Source organism: Leptosomus discolor, chromosome 4 (assembly GCF_034619465.1).
Source record: "Leptosomus discolor isolate bLepDis1 chromosome 4, bLepDis1.hap2, whole genome shotgun sequence".
Classification (NCBI taxonomy): Eukaryota; Metazoa; Chordata; class Aves; order Leptosomiformes; family Leptosomidae; genus Leptosomus; species Leptosomus discolor.
This window is the reverse complement of record NC_141394.1, coordinates 69,853,135-69,871,807: the sequence shown is the minus strand read 5'-3', so window position 1 is coordinate 69,871,807 and position 18,673 is coordinate 69,853,135. Positions and strand designations below refer to the sequence as shown.

Below are 18,673 nucleotides of genomic sequence, written 5' to 3'. Positions count from 1 at the left end.
TAGCTAATATATATTGCATATAGTTTGATTTTCATCTAATAAAATATTTTGTTTTGCAATATTTTGCCTTTTTTATTTGTTTCATTTCCATAACTGCTCCTCTCCTGCATGTAAAATCACTTGGTATGTATACTGCAGCCTTGGTTGGCATCGTTTAAATTAACACACCTTCTCACATCTTGCATGCAGTGATCTGACTAAAGATCTGACACATCCATCACATCAGTGTAAAATTGCTTTTAATTACATTGGTTTATGACTGACAACTTTAATATGTAGTAAAATTATCTTTAAAACCCCACATTTTGATAGCAGCTTTGAAGGAATTTTTCTTACCTGAAATTCATTTTCTGATGGTATAAATGGTCGTGGACTGGGAATAATTGGCCCCAGTCAGTGAAAAAAATGGAAAAAATACCCTCTGAGAATGTCAGAGTTAAAGTAGTGTAGCACCAGTGCAACTCCTATACATGGAAGTAGTATGCTGCCCATAGCAAACAAATCCTGTACTTTGCATAAATGAAATAACAGCAAAATTATTTGTTATTAACAATTTGAACATGTAGCCTGTGATAATATTAGAAAGCAATGATTCTTGTCATCTTGTAAATGGGGCCCATGTTGAATTTAGTAACACTGAACTAGTTGTGTGTGGTGCACAGGTGTCACACGGTTTACTGATTGTTACATGGAAAACTGGTTGTTATCAGTTTCAAAGATCATCAGCATTCCTAACACCATTTAGAATAAACTCTCCAAGAAACATGTCATTGTCACTCCTCCATAATTTTCATCACCCAGCACGTTTCACAAAAAATCTTGGCATGTTTAACTTCTCTGATAAAGATGAAAATGTCATGTCTTCCTGTTATGTGGATGTTCTGCTTTTTGTCTTTGACATTTCTTAATCTTTTTTTAATCCTTTATCGAGCATATATTTTGATGTCATAGCCCATTATGTTCTAAATTATGAATTTAGGTTATTTTAATTTCAGTAGGTGTTCAGGGAAATAAACATGCTTTCCAATACATATCTTTAGAGTTTATTAAGCAAGTGTAAAGTAAAATACTGAAAAATTCAGCATTTGATTTGGCAGTTACACTAGAAACTGCTTCCTAATTGGAAGTGTTCTTAGAAGAAAAAAAATCTGAAAAATGTTCCTAGGAAAAGGAAAAAAAAGTGCTTCAATACATCCTTCATGAATGTGTTTTTCACATGGGAGAATCATATGAAAAATAGCTCGGTGTGATGTCTTGAGTTTTGTTATGTGCTAACTCTTTAAGGACTTGTTTCGCAGAATAACAATGGAAGTATTTTTGTGCGATTGCAAGAAAAGATTTTTTTTTTTTTTCCTTAGTAGGCAAGCATGTAGACACAAATGTGACTGACAAGGTGAATGCTTTAGTAAAAATCATGAATGCCTCGGGGTTTTTTTGAGAGCAGTTAAATTATTTCGGATGAAAATTAGGCTAGAGTAGAAAACACAAAGATTTGTTTATCATTTAATGCAAGCAAATTCAGGTGAGATTAATGCAATAGAAGCTGATTAATTTTGTAAAAAATCTTAAATGGTAACTGAATTTGGACAAGGATTAAGCTTCTAGTTTGGGGTTACAACAAATAGGTCATTTAAGCCCATTTAAAAATTAGATGTTAATGCAAATATTATTTAAAATAGAGGCGGGGGGGGGGGGGGGAGGAGAATGTATAGAGTACAGAGATTTTTCCCTCTGCATTGTGGTTTCAAATTAGGTTTAAGCTAGTTAATGAACGAGAGTTGCCATGCTTTGTAACTTGCTTAAGTGAAAGGATGCAGCTCGCTTGCAATGTCAATTGAAGCACCTCGGTTTATGATTTAGAAAATGGGGCAATGCATGGATGGTCATAGGAATTAAAATATTTGCAGTAGCTCTCTTTCATGGTACTGTCAGAAACTGAAGTTCTTGTTGCCATTGCTGCCTGTTGTAATACTGAGAGGAAATCTGATTTTCCTCCCTCGTGTTCCTATGGCCATAGAGAATTCAGAGTAAGACCCAGAGCCTTGGTTGTCCAAAGCCTTAATCCAGTCATTTTCACAAGCATGTTAAAATCTAATTTAAGTAAAATTGTTTATTTATTATTTTACTGTATTTCTGCCTTCTGAAGAAATAATTGGTTGATATTTTGAAGAAATGCATGGAAGTCTAGTAGATGAGCTGGAGAAGTTTGAGAAATAATCTAGTTTTATGTAAATGGGAGTTTATAATTTTTAGGTTTAGCACAAAGAACAACATAAGGGTAGAGTGGTGCTGTCTTTCAATATATTCTGACAGCCCGGATCGTGCAGTGAATAGGACTGGAGATTTTACATGCTATAATAGAAAGATTAACTGTAGAATAAACAGGGAGCAGATACACAGCTTTAATTTTATTGAGAAAATAATCAGTGGTATTACCATTTCATGATGGAGTTCAATTTTTTTTTCCTGCAGTTTCTTCTTCCTAAATTGTCTTTTTTTTTTTTTCTGTGAAGGAAAGCAGTAGTTAAATAAGGTTATAACCAATATAAAAAAAAAAACCTGCAGAGTAAGGCTCCAGTCATTTCTTTGGCCAGCGTGCAAGGGTTCCTGCATCTGAGGAGTGTCTGTTAACTTTGTAGAAACTGCGTGTGCATGGAATCAGTTGAGAGCTAACGCCATTTTTGTGCCTATCTAAAGCCAAAATCCTTCAAATAAGGTGAAAGTAAGAGGAAATACTATGTATTTGGGATGTGAATAGGAATCTGTCTTTTTAATGTACAAGTATGTTTTGTAAAGGTGTGACATAAATGTTTGCATATAATCACACATGTTGTTTTTAAACAAAATCTTTCCTTAGGAGAGAGAACGAAGGTCGCCGGCATTTAATCTTCATATAACCACCTTCCCTGAAAACAATGGAAGTGCACTTCAACTGTTCTGTCAACAGGAAGGAATAAAGGTATATGTAGAGCATTTAGTGACAGTTGGATGGCCAGGAACATTTTCAGAATGACCAATCCATTATCCAAACAAATAATTTGCCATCTTGCTGTAGGGAAGAAAATCTGAAAAAATAAAAATAGTAAGAAAAGTTATTTTTCACTGAAGAAAAGGTTTCATAAGATCATGATCTGGTACTCTGTCTAGTTCGTCAATGAAAATGAAGGCTGGTCAATCAAGATAACTTACATTTACTCTAAGGTAGTGCTGTAAAAACATTGCAGAGAAGAATGTGGATGTTGATGTGATTCATTATCAGGCTTGCTAAAGTACTTTGTTCGTGATATTAAATGTTTTCATCTAAGGTCAGAGATATGACATTCACCTATTATTCTACACCAAATTTAGTGAAGGGCCTATGCACTTTGTTGAATTAATATGCTTAAGTTTTATTTGCACCAGCCAGGGCCTTGTCCAAAACTCATTCAAATAGGTGAGATGCTATCAATCATTTTAGATCAAGCATAAGATAAATATCAGGATCTCAATTGGTTAGCTTCTGCTATGAGAAAGCAAGAATTGCTCTTTTCACTCTGTTCTCCCTTGAATAGGATAGCTGTACAAATCATTTTACGTGCTGACTCACGTACAACTGAATTCAGACTTGCTTTGTTAGTAATGTTGCACAGCAGGTCAGGGTAACTTTTCTACTAGTAACTGAAGTGGAATATCTCTGTGTGTTATACTCCATGGCACTCGCTAGTAATTTATGCTTGCATTTATAATTGTGTTTACAAGGGCTCTTGTAAAAGGCTTGCTTCTGTTCAATGCCTTAATAAGCACAATGCTATCTGCAGTGGAATAGACTGAAACTGTAGGCTGCTTAATGCTAGGGAGCTGAACACTCTAAAAGAAAAGAGTTAAAACCTGATTCTTGCCTGCAGGTTTGGTTGGGTAGTCATTTCCCAAACCACACCAGGAGTCATCAGTTAGCATATTACCTTTCAAATAGAGCCTCCATGGGATGCCACACCTGCTTTTTAGCTGATCTGTTGTTCTAATTTGCGTGTTGACTATAGCAGGCACAGCTTAGCACGATTTAGAATTAATATTTTTTCCATTGTCTTCTGTTGCATTCCTAAACATAGGTGGTTTTTTGTTGGGTTTTTTTTTTTTTCAATCTGCTTTTTGGTTTACTTATTAGATAGACCAACTTGAACACAGCACATTATTCCTTTTTTTTTTTAGAGCCAGGATGGACTCGTTTGTAAATTCTTTCCCAAATCTGTCTGGTCCTCAGGAAATCTTTCATTTCTTATTAAGCCTCCCTCACTGAAGTCTGTTGGGTACAGATTTATGAGCAAGCATATTCTGGTGTAGCTATGTAATTTGCAAGCTTAGCTAATTCAGCTTAAAAAAAAAAAAATCTTAAAGATTGGTGATCCTGACTACTGACATAATGCGGTTGCACAACACATGTAACATACTGTAAGTAATGAAGCTAGTGATCCAATACACAGTCATGTGAAATGTTTGCCTCTTCTTAGAAGTGCTGAATATGAGTAGAAGTTGAGGGTGCCAGCATTTAACAAGGCTGTCTTGCTTTATGCGTGTGTGTCAAGTGTTTTGGACTAATGAACTGGTCTTTGCCCGTGATCTCAAGCCTTCCTACTTTCAAATAGCACGGCTGCATACAAGCTGTCAGTGGGAAGGGTCCCTGGTCCATGTTGAGACCATATTTGGGATAGCTTAGGAGAATGTGATTAGTGCAGGTTAAACAGTTTCGTGAACCTTTCCAACAACATTTTAAAGTCGAAAATAAGAGTTCTGGAGCCTAGAAATGGACCCTGGCACTGTGTAAAATACAGACCTCGTGTGAATTTATTCCTGGTTGGTTGTTTTTTGGTTGTGGTGTTTTTTTTTTTGTATTGGAGGAGTGTTTTTCTTGATTTCAATTAATAGGCCTTAATAAGGATGGTTTGTTCTCTGCTTTTTGTGGATCTAGGGGCTGACTGACAGAGAAATGTGGCTTTCTGCTCACAAAGGTTGTGAGCTGATAGTGTTCAGCCCACCATGCATATTCCCTTCTGTAAGGCTGATTTGAAACTCCAAACTTTTGTTTAACAAAGAAAATAAGCAACAAACCACACAACAAACCTTCTTAGCAATTATTTTGTTCGTGCTCTCTGTCCTTTTAACTTCTGTAGCTTGATGTGCTTGATGCTCCACTCCAAACAAACAGAAAAAAACCAGTCCTTTAAGCCTGTTTATCAGTTTTGATCTTTCATGTGCATATATCAGCAGGATGATAAATGTGAATGTGCAGAAATGTTCTGCCCTCATGCACAGACATCCAGGTTGCTTGCTGTAATCAGGAGTGACATTTGGTTTTGTCTCTGAAAGTATCAATAACACTTTTGTAATTGTGATGCAAAACTAATGTTTCACTTATTTACATTCCACGTCTTTTTGCATGCAGAAGTGAATAAAGGGTACATAAAATGTAGCGTATAAAAACTGTTTCTCACCTACTTTATAAAAAATAAGCGTTGAACATCTTTTTCAGGATGTGAATATATCTGAACTTATGAAGAAGCTAGATATTCTTGGAGATAATGGGGTAACAAATTTTTAATTTAAAATATATCTCTAGTTTTATGGTTATTTTAAAGCAGTTTTTTTTTCCCCACAGCAGAAAGTAACATTCAAGAAAATAAACAGGATGATTTTTATATGCCTGTATTTGTATGAACAATACAAATGCTTAGACACTACTTTTACAAATATAAAATCTTTCAGTTAGTGAAAAGTGTATTTCCTCAAGATAGGATTTGATCTTGACTGAATGACATGGAAAAAAGGCACTGTAGTAGGCACAGGGAAAAGATAAAATAGGCTAGGGGAGAAAAATAAGGAAGTCAAAGCCAGATGAAGTTGTTCCTGAATTTTTCCTCTTGAGTAGTAATAGTAGCACCTGCTACTGTGAAGGATGTCTGCTGGGAGTGGATTCTGGGAGAAAGCACAAGGATAACTGGTTCCCTTTCTTCCCCTGTATTGCCAAATACAGTAAAAAATCTTGGTCATGCAGTTGGGACACAAACATCCATGGAGCTGTGTCCAGTTTATAGGTAGCTTTAATGGTTTGAGGTCTTTATAATACTAGTTTTAAGCTCTAAATTTAGTTAATATGTTGAAAGATCTGTGGAGGTTTCTACAGTACTTGCTCACTCTTTGTGTTGTTTTCGTTAATGGGAAGTCTAGCTCTGAAGTGCATGATGGGGAGGGAGATCCACTTGCTGGGGGTTATAGTCCAGTGAACAAGCATTTTTCTGCCTAGGAAAAAAGAAAAGAAATTTGAGCATGCCTGACGGAAACCACTTAATTTTCATTGAATTATGAACTGTTGAGAAAGTGTTGTGGGAGCGTACTTCAGCAATGTACATTGGAGACTAAATACCCTTGATTTAGCTTTTAATACTTTCAATCATGGGATCCTTTCTGGTCATGTTTATTATATCCTAAATTCTATAGCTGATTTATTCTTTGAAGTGCAGTTAAAATTCATTGCTTGTGTTAAAGGATGGATTTCCAATCCAATTTAAAATACATCTTTTTGTGTTTTAGAATTTGAGAAATGAAGAACAGGTTGCAATAATCCAAGCTGGAACTGTGCTTTCCCTCTGTGAAAAGGTAGAATTCAGTAAAGGTTTTTCTCTGCCTAAAGACTCACCATGTCTTCTAAGATACCACATAACTTTGCCAGGGAAGCATGGCTTTTCTGTTCAGGTCATCTGGATTGGAGCATGTATTCATCCTTACATGACTGTCAAGATTGTGATGTCTTGAGGTAAAATCAAACTTAAAAAATAAACCAGATTTAAAAATAAAAACATGTTTTGGAGATACTTGGAATAAAATACTAAAAAGCCACGTAAAAAAGAGACTTCATTCTCAGAAGTGCCTATGTCCTCAGCTCTCTGGGAACAGGGTGCTGCGAAGTCCTCTGTAAATCGTACCACCATGATCCCTTTTGAGCTCATTTCTGTGTACGACTAAAAAAGCTCTGAGTGGTCTGTGATCCTTTCCTCTGTAAGCCAGTGGGCATAGATAGCGAAAAAGTAATTTGTACAAGATAGGTAATCAGTCATGTCACTGAGTTCTGCATGACTAGTTCTTCTCCGGTTACAGAGAATGTAATCTGTATATGAATAAAGGAGACATTTAGAACTAAGGCTCACCTTTTTTCTCTGAAGAAGCTTTGCCTGTCCTTTTCATAGGTTCCTGTTAAATCTTTCCTAGATGCATTTTTGAAATTCAGAATCAGAACTTTTAAATAAAAATTTGAGCATTTTGTAATTATTTAATATGTATAATTTTAATAATCTACTTATCTAAATATCTTAATGTAGATAATCTAAATTAGGTAATTTAATAATCATTTATTTAAGTGAGTAATTGCTATAAGTGAAATAAAAATGAGGAAAAGTGCTAAAATCCCTATGCTTTTCATTGTGATACAGCATTAAAAGGAGGAGGTGGTGATCACAGCCCTTTGCATTCAATAAGGAACGTGGAAGAGCCTCAGTACACAAGGCTAAGCTAGAGAGCAAACGTGGCCAGAGTTTAGGGACTGGACCAGGTTATTATTGCTGAAGTAAATTAGTGAGCTTGTGCAAAAAGTGCCCCTGGAATTAGTGAGCTTGTTTGATTTGTCAGAGTGGTGCAGAATAGAGCATACACTTTGTAACTATAAATTATTTCAATTAGCAACAGATCACTGCAGTAAGAGATTGGAAGCTTTGTCAACTGAAATAACTCCTTAAATGAATAGAAACATACAGTTATGACAGAAACTTTATTTATTTATTTATGCTAAAGTTAGTCTATAATTTAATTTCACATTTTTTTTTCTTTTTTTTGACAAAAGTTCCTGGTTTTCCTTAATGGATTTGTTTGTGGTCTTATCAGATAATCTGGTTATTACAGAAATTGGGGACTCTATGAGGCAATTTAAGATTTTAGTTTTATCTTGTGTAGTTAAATAGACTGCATTTAGAGAATGAGGTGAAAACAGTTATCTACGACCTCTATCCATTTTACGTTGTTTTAGTGAAGTGCCTTACAGTAATCTAGTAAGTACAAGCTGATACTGAAATTGAATCAACAGGGTACTCTGAGAAGCATGAAACCTTTTGCTCCTTTTCATAGCGCATATTTGAGGTACAGGCTAATCAAGCGACTCTGATTTTCTCAGTAACAGAAGGCACTATCCGCGTCCAAAGTTTACTAAGACAAATAACAGAAGATAGTCTTATGCTGTCCTTAACAAAACAAACATGATACCACATTTCATAATACTATTCTTTACAGCGCACAAAAAATCAGGTAAAATCTGATAAGACTAGATGATAGAACTTTAACATAAGTTCTATTGGGTGCATATACTGAATTTAGATTAAAAGAAATTTAAAGCAATTCCGCTGCCTTCTCCAGTGTAGTGTAACCATCTCAGAGGTCCCTCTAAGTAAGGGCCAGACAGCTTCCCATGTGCATTCCTATAGTCTCTTAATTGCAAGAAACTATCATATATAACCATCTCATAAATTTGGTAGAGAAATCGTACTGTAGACATAGACGGTGTGCTAGTTATATTCACATGTGCTGATTAATCACACTCAGTGTTTACTTAGATCAGATCTATTTTCTCAGCCACTAGAAGTTTGGAAATCAAGCTGCCAGGCATGGCAAGTTTCTGGATTCTGCTGGCACAATTCCACAAGCTTATTTTGAATGCTACAACTGATTACACTCCTGAGCACATGGTTGCTTCTTGTCTGCCCCTTGGTTCCAGAAAGGCTTACAGGCATAGGAAGATCAGAATCAACATTTAGTTTTGCATATCATTCATACCTTCAAAAAAATTAGACCTCTAATTTTTGAAAATAACCCTTCATCTGCAAATATTGAGGGTAGCTGTGAGAGATGCTGAGGATTTCCCATTTCTATTGATTTTAAGGGTTCAGAATGCTCACCGTCTTGCTGAATCCTTTATTAGTAGTGAGGCTTTCCTTAGGAATATCTTCAGTCTGTCACCTTCAAAATGAAGAAAACAAAGATGATGAAAATAGGATCACTGATGAATACGGTATTCCTGTTCACTTTTTTCAGCTCTGTACGAAGCTAAACCTACTAAGTAGATAAAACAAGTTTCCAGTCTTTTAAGTAGTGGAAGGTCCAAAAGGATGAAGTAATGAATTCACATGTTGCTTATTTCTAAAATTATGTTCATATTTCGTATCTTTAGAAAAAAAAAATGGTGCCATTAATTTGAGTCTGAGCCCTGATTAATTCACCAAAACCCTAAATTAAAAAAGTTGTTGTGTAGTGCTTACTAAAAGAGTTAAAATAAATAGGAGTAATCTAGTGTTAGTCAGCAAAGCATTTGAGGAAGGAGATAATTATCAGTGGCAAAGCTACATTTGGTCTTGATCGGAGCTACAAAAAGAATCATTAGTCTAAACTACGGTTTCTGATAGCTAGTCATTGATCCTTGTTGTAGACCAGTACGGAAATGAAATAAAACAATTCAGAACTGAGCATTCCCATCCATTCCAATAAACTTAAATGCTGAATATTACTGTAATCCTGGTGACAGTTAGTAATTAAGCAAGAACCTTCTATCCGTGCATTTAGCTATTACAATATGTCATTTTACCTTTGGAATGCAATGGCCTTTCCTCTTCATTCTGTGTTGTTTGTCACAGAATTGTAGGGGATTCATGGTAGCAACTGCATGAACTTCCATCCGTCTGTCCATTTTATTGCTCCCTCTACATTACCAGTGTTTCAGAGGTGAGCCTCTTCCCCTGAAGGGTGCAGCAAACTGTGCAGAATAAAGAACTGACATTGCCACCTTGCCTTTTGTTTAAATTGCTGTCTGGAAAAATGGTGCCCTGGAGTCGTCTGATGGTTTTGCAAATCAAGCCAACAAGCATTGGGTGTATCCAGTTGGAAACAGTCAGGTTGATTTTGCATTCTTGACTCAAGTCTATTGTATCTTGAGAGCTTTTCAGGGGAAAAACCTTTCATTTACTTTAAGAAAACAACCTCCTGTTGTTAGTCTTCAGTATGTTTCTGCAGTCCTCCATTCTGCCTGTGTTTTCACAACCTGCTCATTCATGTGTAACTTCAAAGTGGATAGTTAGTAAGGGGGAAGCATATGCCTGGGAGTGTTGGCAACAAACTTGCAAAAAGTTAGGTGCAACTTTTTCAAAAGCTCTGGTTTTTTCATTATTTTTTTTTTTTCCTCTTCACACTGCTATGTTCATGTAGTGGTTAAAACAGATAGAGGGGACAGAAGCTGCACTGACACAGAAGATGTTAGACCTGGAGAATGAAAAGGTAAGGAATAAATAAAAATACAATTCATTTAGCTAAAATTCATCTCAAGGGAACATGTATAACTCTCATCATGGGTTGATTTGTGTCCTTTCTCTGCTTAATGGAGGTTGTTTCATCGTAAAATAGGCAAGAAGTTTCTAGAACCATTTATTTCTTGTATTCTTTGGGGTGAGAGGGACCTGTCAAATCTATATAGAACAAAAATAGCAAAATATATACAAATTAGGACACGAAGGCATAACTTTACAGAGCATATTAACCAAACAGTGTGAAATTGTCTTTGTGCTTTCTGTGTGTATTAATTTGTCTGACAATGGCATCATTTTTTTAATCTTGGGGTCTTATTAGTAGAATTGCCAAGGATGTCCCGTTGCTCTCTGGTATTCAGCTTCTGGACAAGTTGTAAAGACCTCTTACTCCAGATGATCTTTCTTGCCCCAAGGTCTTCATGCCTAAAGACAGAAAGTTTTCTCAAAAGCAGTTTTGTCTTGCGTAACAAACTCAGTGCTATACTGACCTTATTTTTCCGTACGTTGAACAAAAAGTTTCGGAATCAATGCTTGGTTTTATTGGTTTACCATGCATGCTGTGCTTCTCATCTTCAAATGGCTTTACAAACGCTGATTAATCCTCGCCACACCTTTTACAGGTAGATAAGTAATCAGTATTACATTCCTCTTAAAGCATGGGAAACTGAGACAGGGAGGTTAAGCGATTTGCCCAGGGCCACTGAAGAAGTGTGTATTTGGGCCACAATCAAAAAAAGAAGTGCCCAGACTGTGTTCTCTGTTGAGTGTAGCCTGACATACTGATTTTACTTTAGGACAGGTATGATCCTTTCCACATTCCTTTATTTTTAACTCTCATTATGGAAAAATGCAAAGTATTTGGAGGGGGAAAGTGCCCGCAAATACTAGATTCTTGTATAAAAGGAATTGGAAAACAATAGAAAATATAGAAAAACAATAGTTTCTTTCTAACCTGGTTTATTATCTTACCACTTATTATCTCTGATGTTTTCAAGTCTTACTCTGGATAGCCCTGTATGTGTTTAGCAGAGCAATCTGAGAGTCTCCATTGCAAATGATTGAGTCAAATGTGAAATGAGCTTAGAAATAATATTCTAGCGTGACACTTTCAGAAGGGCTGAGCACTGATTTAGTTGTCCTTGGAACCCGTGTTAAGAGTTTGAGATCCTGTTCTTGTTTCCTTCCCTCTTGCTTTTTGTGGCCAGCTTTTACAATAGCAATGCGATCCGGACAGCTGCATTGCTATTCTGGGATCTGTTGGTAGCTCTGACCTTCTCTGTAGACTTGGGCAAGTCAGTCTGCTTCTCTGGTGTCAGACACTTGTAAGCAGAACCAGGCCCATCCTTTACTGTGCGTTACACAGTGCATGGTGGTATGGCATCTTGTACAACAGCCATGCTGTAATCCACAGAAAATAATGCCACCTGGGTAATAAAGCTGGGATTCAGCTGCGTAAACATGGTGTCTAGTGCTGTATTACATTCTTCAGAGTTCTGCGGATGTCCACAAGGGGCTGAGAAATGTGTCCTACAGGACCTGTTGGAGACCCCTGCCCTTCTGGACCAGCAGCTGAAGTACCATACTCTAAAATGACTTTAATAGCAATAGATGCCCATCTGTGGGTAACTGAGTTCCAGCCCCAAGATCAAAGCCTGACTTAAACTTTGGTTCTACTTTCAGTATTAATTCATAGGTAATTAAAAGAACTCCAAGTTTACCAAAAAACTGAATAATAAATATTATAGTTCTTATACAGAGAACAAATAGCAACTTATTCCCCTAAGTCCTCTAATACTGGTCTTAATATTGCTGCTGTCACCAATTATGAGTTGTTCTTAACAAGTGGGAGATCATCTGTAGTAATTTTATGATCTGAGCCCCTCCCATGCATTAATTTGCTGATCAGAATGGATTTATTTTAAACCAGGTGTTTGGGTTGGGAATTCATCATCATGGTTCATGCTTAGGCATGTTCTTTGCCAGTGCTACACTGACAGTTGACAGAAAAACTGTTGGAAATCCACATATATGTCTGAAGGTAAAATGTGGCCAAATAAGTGACTTTGGGAAAATCCCATATCCAATAAAGCTAACCAAACCAGCAACATTTGGTTTTGGTTTTTTTTATACTGTTAATAAAAGCTACAATTAATCATCTTAAGAACCTTATGTATTTAATTTGGCATTTATGCTATATGTTGAGGAAATGAGTTTGTTGAACAGAAAAAAAGAACAATGGAAAATATTAGATTCAATCAAAGGTCTTCTAAGTTCCTGGTCTACTACTAATTTTTTCGAGCATGAAAACCTGCCTTGAAAGAAAAGTTAATAAAATCAAGTAAATATTTTATGTTGTAGTTACCATCATCCAAAACACTCTAAAGGCACGTTTTGCAAAAGCACTGTCACCAGTCAGCTCTCTCAACTATTTAAACAACCATTCAAATGTCCACAGCTTTCTTGCAACATCACGCTTTTGGGTGCTGAGTTCCACTGAAATCCCAGCCTGTGTATTTTACACACACATATATGTATTTATAACTGAAAGTTGGTGAGTTTGATTTTTAAACACAAAAGCAAAAATTCCCTGTCAATCCTAGGTATCTTGAAAACTTCTTCAGCTAGTCACGTAACCTCTCTGGGCATCCTTTTACCCATTTCAAATTGGCTTCCTGCCTTTACAAGCTGAGAACTGAGTTTTTACTTCTGCTTCACTGATGCCTCAGGGAATGCTGCTGCAGAACCCAGCTGCAGCCCTGCATGTTCTGGTTTCCTCCCTAGAAGAACAGGCTAGACAACACAGATTAGGGTTTCCCCATGATTTCCTTAAGGGTACACATTATGTATTTTCAGAAATGCTGTAAACTGCCCTCACTTGTGTTTCTCTCTTCCCTGGGCAAGTTATGACTATCAGACCACATGCATGCACATTCCCATTCACCTGTCAGCTGTTCTGTGCACTTCTGTCACATCAAGGTACACTGGTGTAGAGGTCAATGCTTTTTAGGTACAACTCGTTAATATGATACATATATTTTAAGTGCTAATATTGTAAATTTGATATTCCAGTATCCTTAAGATGAATGTGGTCATTTGCTATAGATTTTCTTTTGCTTTCGAGTGGAAAGCTCACATAAAAATGATGGCATTTATGATTTTTCACGAATTAGGATAAAGAACAAACACTCCCTTGTTTTTATTATTGCTCAGGACCTGTTCAGTAAACAGAAGGGTTATTTAGAGGAAGAACTCGACTACAGGAAACAAGCTCTGGACCAGGCATACATGGTAGGAAAAGAACAGTCATTAAAATTTCATGTTTGAGCAGATTTGATAAAATATAGTGTGTTTTTTTTTTTTCCTTTTAATTATAAATAGGGTTCTTTTTAATTGATTTCTTTTTCTGCCAGATTAGGAAATCAAATGTTACTTAAATGGAGACTTAGGAAATGACTTATATTATTCAGAAGTGTAATGATTTTGCATTGCAGTTTTTATTCTAAAATATGTAAACATCTTGTTAGTTCATCTGGAATCGGAAGAGGTGGTTTATGTGTGCACGAAACCAGGACTGGTAAAACACACCAGAAATTACTTTTCCAATATTGCTTTTCCCTAAGCATTTGTAAATATTCCTGCTGCTAACCTATCCTAAGTCGGGAATGCTTGTTCTTCCTATGCAATTCCTTCCTGTGCAGTCCTATCCACCCTTACCCTTCCTAGGTTTCAAAAGGGAAGCTGCACCTTGCCTTCTCTCAGGCTAAGCAACAATTAGGAATTATCTAGGAATTGGTAAAACTGCACACCTAACATGATTAATATTGAGACTTCAGGAAATCAAAATATAATGGCGTGAAGAATTATTTATACATGGTAAATATTTCTTACAGGGAAAATGTTTTTGGAAAAAAAGCAAGGTCTAGTGCTTAGAGCAGATAACAGAGATAAAAGGAAGCAGACTCTATTTCTAGCACTGTGACCTTGGGCAAGCCATTTAACCTCTCTGTGCAGCTGTTTATGCATCACTAATATGGATAGAGCTACCTACCTCACAAAGGTGTTTTGAGGGCTAAAGGATGTTGTCAGATGCTCTTGATCCAAATATTGTCAGAGCGGATGCTGGTTTTTAACAGAATCATAGTAACCCCAGTAATCAAGGAAACACTGCCATGATTGTTTTCTTTCTTTACTCTTGGGAATACAGTTCTCCATGCGAATGTGAAGTTCTCCTGTGCTCTCTGCTTTGCAAAGTGCTGCAGCTTTGGTCAGTGCATGAGAATCTGATTAGGAATCTGGCAAATGGCAAGGGGCTGATGAGGGATTAGTGTATGCAAGTATACATTCCTCTATTCATTGCTTATGGCAACTTGGAACTAAGCCAGTGATGTAGACTTTGAGCGATGGATGTCAGGACAGTAGGGCTAGAGAGAGGGAAACAGTTCTCTCTGTGGGCTTTTTGTTTTATAGGATGGCTTAACAATTCTGTCGCAGTTGAAAGGAATCTGGTAGTTTGCATTAATTTTGTAATGTTCAGCATCAGAGGTTGGGGTTTTGTTATGTATTGAGCACAGATCTATCATCTGAATCTTTCTTAAATAGAAGAAATCAATCATTTACTAGAATGGGAAGCATTGCCTGGGTGTAAATCAGTGCCAGGAGGCTACGTGCACTCTGTGTGGAATGCTCCTCACTGCTCACAACTGCCGCTTTCTGTCTACCTGTCTGTGTCCGTCCTTCCCTCCTGCCTAAGGCTTTGCTTGCTAACCTTCTCCTCTAGCTGTTGGTGGGTCATTTGCTTGCTGGATTCAAATGGCAGCCTGTCTGTATGTGATTTGGGTTGCATTAGAAAATCCAGGAGCTGGAAGCCACGCTGTATAATGCCCTGCAGCAGGATCCAGGAAGGCGTGCAAGCGAGTCGCTGACCGAAGCCCAGAGGGAGGATTTGCGAGCTGCAGTGGAGAAGGTGCGGCGGCAGATCCTGAGGCAGAGCCGCGAGTTTGACAGCCAGATCTTGCACGAGCGAATGGAGCTGCTGCAGCAGGCACAGCAGGTAAACCTGGTTCTCTTTCCTCCCCCTTGTTGATGTTACCTCTGTGGTTGCCGCCACTGCCCATACAACAGCATCACTTCACTCTCACCTCGTTGAGTTACACTTAATCTATTCCTTGTATGGCTCCCGTGTCAAGGAGACGAGCAGTGTTAGGACCCAATTGTGCTGGGCACGGTACACACACAAAACAAATCACTGTCTCACTACAACGTCCTGTTGCACAGCCTGTTTCATGTGTGTACAACGACACAGTCTTCCGCAGGACTGACTCCATGAGAAGCTAGTTGCAAGTTTAAGGCCTAAATTAGGAAAACCAGGAGTGGAAGGTTATAAGAGTATAACACTCACATATGAGAGGAAAGGCAAAAGCAGTTCTTACAGGAATCCATTTTTTAATTTTTCACCCATTTTATTTCTTTTAGCTATTTGTGAAATCTTTTAAAATTAAAAAAAAAAAAAAAAAAAAGAGGAAGTAATAGGAAATCTTTTAAGAGGCAGTTTGCAAGCCTTCATGGCTTTAAAGTAGTTCAGAAAAGCCTTGTCTGTCTAAGCCACTTCCTTAAGGACAAATACTGACAACTTGAATTCAGGCAGGTTCCTGGCAAGAGTGGTAATTATTTACTGAAGAATCATGTGGTAGGATTGCTAGTTTTTATGTGCAAAATGTTCAGAGAAAAGACAGCTGCATGTCTCAGGGTGTTAATTATTTCAGCAGGAATAATTATTCCTAAGGATTTTGATTCCTCTTTATAGTAACCTCTGGAAGGTGCAGCCAGATGTCTTAGATCTTGAAGACTGCCCTCCAGTTGCTCTAGCTACTTTTTGTGCAAATCTGGAATCACATATTGTAAATGCCAAACTCCGCTATGCAGATGTGTTCAGGATGTTGTTGCCTTCTCAGATACTGGTTACTGGGGCAAGGACTGCATTTAGTTTAGTTCAAACCTCTCTCCGTTCAGGTTGACTTTGTGAAAGACTACAACTGATGTAATGTACTGACCTGGCACTGTTGTGCTCATCTCCGGGCATCTTGCAGTGATGAGAAGTGCTTGCAGTGCCAGTGTTAGAGTTGAGCTCTGACCTCTTAGAAGTCTCCTTTCTCTTACTCATTCACTATGTTCACTTGTTTTGGAACATGTAACATTGAGATCAGGAGGTGAATTTTGTTAATGGGTGTCAGATCAGCAATGGTGTACAGAAAGCTGGAGGAGGTAGGCACCAGGTGGTGCTAGAAGTGTCAGAAAGAGAAAGTAGAGTAAATATATAAAATCTGGTAAATAAGGATGAAGCCAGAAGTTATTAGTTTAATGTTATTAGTGTAGCTGAAAATTAGTGAGAATGGGAGTTTTTTGCCAGTCTCTTAGTCCGATTTCTTAGCCAGATATCAGGGCTTTAATTTGGACTATGTTCCATTTGGTCCCATGGACTGCTCACTATCAGTCAGAGCACTTTAGGTGCACACCTGGAGCACATCTTCAGTTGAGTCCAGTTCATGTATTCACAGATTGCTCTACCACATAAAGTTAGATCATATGAGTGTGGAAGAAAACTTCGCTCCTGCTCTGAACAAAAATTGTAGTGTAAGCCTAGCCTCATTAGCCATGGATGTTTATGTACCTGTCTCCTGATCCATTTTATACTGTGTCATTAGTTTAGTGTTGTGCCTATCTCATTAGACATGTTAATGTTACAGCCCTGCAGGACACATTAAACTGAATTCTACTGCTTAATAAGGAGCTAAGTATTTTAGTCATCTATTTTTAACCCCCTGTAGTACACAAGAAAAACAAAGGCAAAGATAATAGTTAAATTGCCTGGGGTATGGGAGATTAACAGATTACATTTGAAATCCTTTGCTCAGTTACTTTTTCTCCGTTGTTTTCTTCTTGAAGGTTGTGTTTGAGGATCCTTATGGGACCAGTGGTCAACACTGATGACCTAGCAGTTGCATGCAAATATCCATGGCTTAAAACCAAACAAACGAACAAAGAATCCTAGCATGGATCAGTAGTGTCACAGGGCTAATTCTGAAATGTCACAAAAATGAGAGGATACCTGTGTTGGCAGAGTCCTAAGGTATGGATGAAGCTGCTCTTAGTGCATCCCTAGATGCTACATTAGATGAATCCTCTCTTTTCTTTTGCTGGCATCACAGCATTAGCAAGCACCCATTACACTTTATTTGGGCAAAACTGTAGTCTTGACCTGGTCGTATTTGTATAAATATACAGTGCCTTTGCAGTATGCACCACTCTTCTTACTCTGCTGAAGTGGAGGTTGCAGAGTGTGATACGACAGCATGATGGACCTGAAAGACTTAATGCAGAAATTCCTTGTTGCTATCACTTTCAAACTTTCCCTGAGACAGAAACCATGTATTAAAGACTCCAAATTCTCTGAAACTCTGGAAGTTTGATCACTTCCAGAAGGCCTGTTTCTTTGCTTCCATCACCTTCTGATCTGCCTGATACAAGGGCTTCAAAAAGACAACTCTGCTTATCCTGGCAGGATGGCTACAGCCTTCTCTGAGTCAGAGTTTCTGTGTCAGATGTACAGAGTGGAAGTCCAAGAACATCTGATGATGGAGAAGGAGGAGTTCTCTCCTTCTGCATGTAGATGATCCTTGACCATACTGTAGGATGCAGAAGTGGCAAGGCATGTGATGAACACTGCAGGTAGGTCTGCAGGGTTTCATTATAGATGAACTGCTTCATGCAGGGACTTTGAGGATTTAACTTGTGAAATGCTGGTTTTACAGAGCTGGTGAATGTTCTTCTTGAGGAATGTACTGTCTGAAAGGGACAGGGACGTGCATAAAGTGGGTAAAATTTTGTCCAGATGTGAGCCTGTGCTGCTTTATGTGTGCTTCTTTGTCCAAGATAGAAAGCCTTAGTTCTTAGTGAAATCAATATATTCTAGGATGTTAGGCCCTGATTTACATTGGTAGGTCTGTTCATCTTGGACATGTATAGCCCCACATTATTATTGTTCATTAATATATAAATGGGCCCATTCATGTATACCCATTGTGTATCAAGGAAAGCAGGCCTCTGTGGAGCCAAATTAGACAGACTGTGTGATTAAATCTGCTTGCTAAGGCACACAACACTTTTATTAAAGCCAGAGTGCAACATGCAGGTCTGGGGGACAGATCCTCAGCTGAAGCATATTGACAGTATTCCCTTTAAGTCAAAGAAGGTGCTTTGATTTACACCATCCTCTTGATTTGGAGGAGGCAAAATATGTTAATTAA

General features: G+C 37.7%; 1 protein-coding gene across 1 annotated transcript in view; it reads left to right on the top strand.

The window, feature by feature from the left end:
• Positions 1-18,673, top strand: part of JAKMIP1 (janus kinase and microtubule interacting protein 1) — a 98,156-nt gene that overhangs the window by 62,034 nt on the left and 17,449 nt on the right. Inside the window, exons 14-19 of the mRNA XM_086464664.1 lie at positions 2,858-2,959; positions 5,507-5,560; positions 6,565-6,630; positions 10,273-10,341; positions 13,581-13,658; positions 15,217-15,420. Of these exons, the coding sequence (XP_086320790.1) occupies positions 2,858-2,959; positions 5,507-5,560; positions 6,565-6,630; positions 10,273-10,341; positions 13,581-13,658; positions 15,217-15,420 (573 nt within the window). The remainder of the gene's footprint in view (positions 1-2,857; positions 2,960-5,506; positions 5,561-6,564; positions 6,631-10,272; positions 10,342-13,580; positions 13,659-15,216; positions 15,421-18,673) is intronic.